Source organism: Labrus mixtus, chromosome 5, assembly GCF_963584025.1.
Source record: "Labrus mixtus chromosome 5, fLabMix1.1, whole genome shotgun sequence".
Lineage (NCBI taxonomy): Eukaryota > Metazoa > Chordata > Actinopteri > Labriformes > Labridae > Labrus > Labrus mixtus.
In genome coordinates, this window is record NC_083616.1 from 33,144,347 (window position 1) to 33,149,346 (window position 5,000).

Consider the following 5,000-nt stretch of genomic DNA (forward strand, 5'->3'; position numbering starts at 1 on the left):
GGGGGGAGACAGCTCTCTATGATGTTTAGAATTTAGACTGCAGTACTCATTTTAAACACTAGGTGTCAGAGTTACATACTGCTCCTTTATATTGAATTATAAAAGATGATTGAGCCGCATGAAAAGTTTTATGAATGAACCTAAAATGATAAATGCTACAATTATCCCTCTTTCAGAAAACACCACACAAAGTTCGATGTCAGCTGAGGAGAGACACACACACACACACACACACACACACACACACACACACACACACACACACACACACACACACACACACACACACACACACACACACACACACACACACACACACACACACACACACACACAGCTGCAGCCTCGTACTGACAGTACTGATGCACTGGAGGACGCTCTGTTCACACTGATGACTCCACTGTTTACGTCTCGGCCTCTATGGCTGCTGACACACTATATGCTTTATAGTGTAGCTGTGTACACACTGAGCTTTTCTCTGCTTTCACTAGAACGGGACAAAGTGAAGAGGAACCAACACAAAGGTCAACACAGAGCGGATCCTCTGAGAAGGTTCAAACGCTTATTAAAAGAAACAGAAGGGCTCAATCATTACAGGGCAACAATGGAGATTAAGTCTATATTATCCTCCATCGATGATTATAGAGAGACTGGTAGCTGACACGTTTATGTCCGGCCTCCATCAGTCAGAAGAGGACAGGGATTTATAATCTTCAGAACTGAACCGGGGATAAAGAAGTTTAAGTTTGCTGCTCCCTTCACTTTGAACAGAGCTGAAACTTAACGAGACGCTCTCATTGGATGATTTTAAGAGGACGTTAAATGACGTGGAGGTGGACGGCTGTACAGTAGATGTTCTCCCTGATACGAAACACTTTACTGTCCACTTGAAGATTTGTCTTGGACAATATATTTATTTTATCTGCTCCTTGTTTGTGTGAAACTCTGTTATTTAATTGTGCTGCTGCCTGTCTGGGCCAGGAAACTCTTAAAAAAAGATATTTTTAATGTCAACAAGTTATTAATCAAATGACAACCAAATCAGAGAATAAACCAAACTCCCTTCAAAAATCTAGCAATTTAATCCTGCCCTGCGTAGTCACTGGCATAGGGTCGAAGCAGTACAGATCAATGTTTGACTTGTTATCCAAACCACAATGATTAACTTATTTAGATTGAATATATGCCGAATTCATAAGGGGTTTAAACTGTTTAAGAAAATGTATTCAAACTTAAACAATGCGATGAGTATTTTATATAATCAAAACAAACAACAAGGCCGAGTCAGATTCTGAATGGGGTTTGGTGGGATCTGTTACAATAAATGACTGGGTTACTTAAACTATGTTAGCTGAAGTTTAACAACCATCCATGGAACTGAAGAGTTAGCAGACCGTATGTAGATGATGTGAGGTTGAACACTCACCAGTATGTAGATAATGTGAGGTTTTAAAAGGGTTTAAAACTCACCAGTCTCCTGCGGCCTTGTGTGTGTATTTCTGCGTCCAGTCCCATCGCTGGTGTGAACGGCTCCGTCAGCAGAACCCGGTTTATGATTCGTGTTAAAAGTCGTCTCATTGTGACAAAGTCCAAAAGCTTCTTCAGAAAAATCGACGAATATCGACAGAGTTTACTCAAAATATTGAGTTTTTTCATTCGGCGCATAGAAAAGACAGTCAGCTCTCTTCAGTTTGTCACATTTAAACATTTTTAACCAGAAGTTTAGAAATGAAGAAACTTTCATTACAGTCAGCGCTGAGACATTTCACTGATTACTCAACGGGATTACGTTCATCTTTACTGGATGTTAAGCCGAATTTATCTACATTTCTTTATTTGTTTTTTAGATAAACAAGCTCTGGGATAATACTCACAGATATGTTTTAACTTTATACTTTATCACAACTGAGTGAAGGCGACTTTCACCGCTAACGCTAGCTTAGCTTAGCTTATCTTATCTTACTGTACCTCGTTGGTTAATCAACACAGCAGCATCTCTCCAACAGAGAAACACTGAAGAAGAGGATAACACGTCTCTGACACCAGCTTTCATTTAGTAATTATATCATTTAAACTAAATATCCCCATGTGATGATAAAGGTTACAGTATGAAGCTCTCTCTCTCTCTCTGTCAGTCAGGCAGACTGCGGGGCCACAGCGCCACCCGGCGGGGCCACAGCGCCACCCGGCGGGGCCACAGCGCCACCCGGCGGGGCCACAGCGCCACCCGGCGGGGCCACAGCGCCACCCGGCGGGGCCACAGCGCCACCCGGCGGGGCCACAGCGCCACCCGGCGGAGCGACGGTCAAACATACATATAGCTCAAGTGAGCAGTGATATTGTTCTTATTTATAGATTAAAAATAACACAGTCATTGTTTTGAATGGGGAACTATGTATTAAAGTTACATGATTTATTTAAGGTTCCACCTCCTCAGTGTTTCTCCTCCTCCTGATTTTCTTGACTGACTTACGTTTGGCCAATCAGAAGCCCAGCTTTGATCGTAAACGCAATTACATTGAATTCCTTTGAGTGTTGTTATATGTTTATAATGATTATGGATTAACAGGGTAACAGGGGTGCAGTATTAGTAGCATCTGAATGGTTGTACCTGTAGTTTTTATGTAATTGTTGTTTTTGTGAGTTATTGTTTTTATCGTATTCACCCTTGACTCATACTGTCAGAGAGTAAGGATGGGGGTTGAGTGAGGGAGAAGAAAAAACTGCAGCCATCTGTTGCTATTACCTCCTGTTTTAAACTGAAGGAACTAGATAAGTAGTGGGTGAAATAACAAATCAGAAAAGTACTTAAAGGTGACATATCCTCCTCCTCTTCAACCAGTGTAAATAAGTCTCAGAGCTCCTCAAAACATGTGTGTGAAGTTTCTTGTTCTAAATCCACTCTGATCCTGTATTTGATCATGTCTATAAACCCCTCTATTTCAGCCCTGCTCAGAACAGGCTGTTTCTGTGTCTGTACCTTTAAATATGTAAATGAGCTGTGTCTGACCACACCCCCTCTCTGGAAGGGCTTGGGTGTACTCGGTCTTTCTCACTCCATGTCCTATTGTTTACGGTGAGAAGGCAGACTCAGAGGGCAGAACAAACACCTAGCTGTGGGAGTGTCACCCACCTGGGGGAGGGGCTACTGCCCTTTGTGATGTCATGAAGGGAAAATCTCCAAACGGCCTGTTTGAGCACACATTTTCTGAAAAGTGGAGCAGGCAGAAGACGGAGAGGATGGACTTTTCACATCATTGGGGGGTTTGTAGACTAGGGACACATGTTAGAGTTAGAAGAACATGATGAAGAGTGTTTTGAATCACATGACCTTTAAAGGAGAAGTTACAGTAACTTGGCTTCAAAAGGAAGACAAAGAAAAAGAGAATCTTAGTTCTAACGTTCGTTTATTTGAAAACATTCATTTTTGACTTCTGAGCATTAAACACGCTGATGTTTAGTGTTGATCTGTGGGACAGGGGACAGCATCCGCCACCGGCTGACACCTCTCCACCACGGCGTTGATCTCGCCGACGTTCACACCATCGTAGCTTCCGGTGATGTACGTCCAGTGGGTTTCTCCGTTGTGGTTGGTCCTGCTCAGCCGGCCGGTGAAGGGGATGTCGGCCGTCATCTTCCTGCCTTCCATCCTCACGGCGCAGGAGTAGTTGGGCGGGACCAGCAGCTGCACGGAGACGGCGTGCCCCATGATTTCCACCACGGTGGTTCCCTCGGAGAAGGTCAGCGTCTGCTCCTCGGTGAAGTCGACCGTCCCCGGGCCGAGCAAGGGGACTTTGGCCTTCATGGTTGAGACGGAGCCATTGCGCGTCTCCCTGCCGATGTCCCAGGTTTTTGCCAGCGAACTGGACTTCTCCAGAGTCACCGTCTTCTGCACGCTGTTGCACTCCAGGTTGGTGACTTTGGCGAGCTGCAGGGCCTCGGGGGGGTGGTGGAACAGCTCCATCTGGTCCACGCCGTACTCCACGTGAGAGATGTGCTGGCTGTAGCTCTCGGTGTTGATGGCGAGCACCTGGTAGTCTTTGTACCAGTACTCCTCTCCCTCGTACGGGAGGAAGAAGGCCTCGTGTTGGGTCACCACTTTGCCCAGCCCGTACTTGTTTTTACCCACGTAGATCTCTGAGTTGGCGCAGGTTTTGACCGAGTACTTTGGGACCGACCCGTACGAGTCTTCGACCCACTGCAGGAACTCAAAGTGGTCCACGTTGACCAGCACTTCAAACTTGGAGGACCTGTACTCGGCATCGGCGTACGGGTACTGGCAGAACTTCCCTTTGCTGGGAGAGTAGAAGCCGGCCTCGCAGTTCACTTTGCACACGTAGTCGGTGCGCTCGGTGTAGCCGTTGAAGATGGCGACGGCGCCGTTTGGGAGCGAGCCGTTCCACGTGACCCACTTGAGGTTGGAGTACTCACCGAACATGGGGAAGGAGCGGGAGGTCGTCTCAGTTTCAGGGACGTCTCGAACGGTCGCAGTGTTTGTGAGTTCCCGGGATGGGACGACGTCTTCCAGTGCGGGGTTCAGCCAAGCTGCTACAGGACGACACGGGAGAACATTTGAAAGATTAGAAGAATACAAATCATTTCACAACTACTCTAACCGAGTCGACCGTTTTTAGAGGTTTGTGATGCCAACATGCTGCTGAAACATGAACACAACTCTACAATTCACTTAGCAGACTCTTTTATCCAAAGCAACGTACATCAGAGAGTAAGAACAACACAAGCAAGGATCTAGAAAAAAGGGAACAATGTCAGTAAGAGCAAACGATCAGCTTTGAGTCTGATTGGACACACAGGTGCTGACAGGAAGTGACCAGAGGCAAAGCACAACATTGAGGGCAGTTCTTGAGAGCTCTAATCAGTATAGAAACCATCTTATAAGTCGTCGTTATCAAACAAAAACCATCGTCATTACCATCATCATCATCAATAATATGGAGACCATCATCATTAAGTTAGTAGGTATTCATGAAAGAGCTGGG

The 5,000-nt window shown here is 45.6% G+C and overlaps 2 protein-coding genes across 2 annotated transcripts in view; both read right to left on the reverse strand.

The window, feature by feature from the left end:
• The window catches only part of ptrh1 (peptidyl-tRNA hydrolase 1 homolog), a 7,526-nt gene extending 5,855 nt beyond the window's left edge, over positions 1-1,671 (reverse strand). The window contains exon 1 of the mRNA XM_061039001.1: positions 1,471-1,671. Within this exon, the coding sequence (XP_060894984.1) occupies positions 1,471-1,665 (195 nt within the window). The 5' untranslated portion in view covers positions 1,666-1,671. The remainder of the gene's footprint in view (positions 1-1,470) is intronic.
• Positions 1,672-3,390: 1,719 nt separating this feature from the next.
• The window catches only part of LOC132974753 (natterin-3-like), a 4,839-nt gene continuing 3,229 nt past the window's right edge, over positions 3,391-5,000 (reverse strand). The window contains exon 3 of the mRNA XM_061039025.1: positions 3,391-4,548. Coding sequence (XP_060895008.1) covers positions 3,458-4,548 — 1,091 coding nt within the window. The 3' untranslated portion in view covers positions 3,391-3,457. The remainder of the gene's footprint in view (positions 4,549-5,000) is intronic.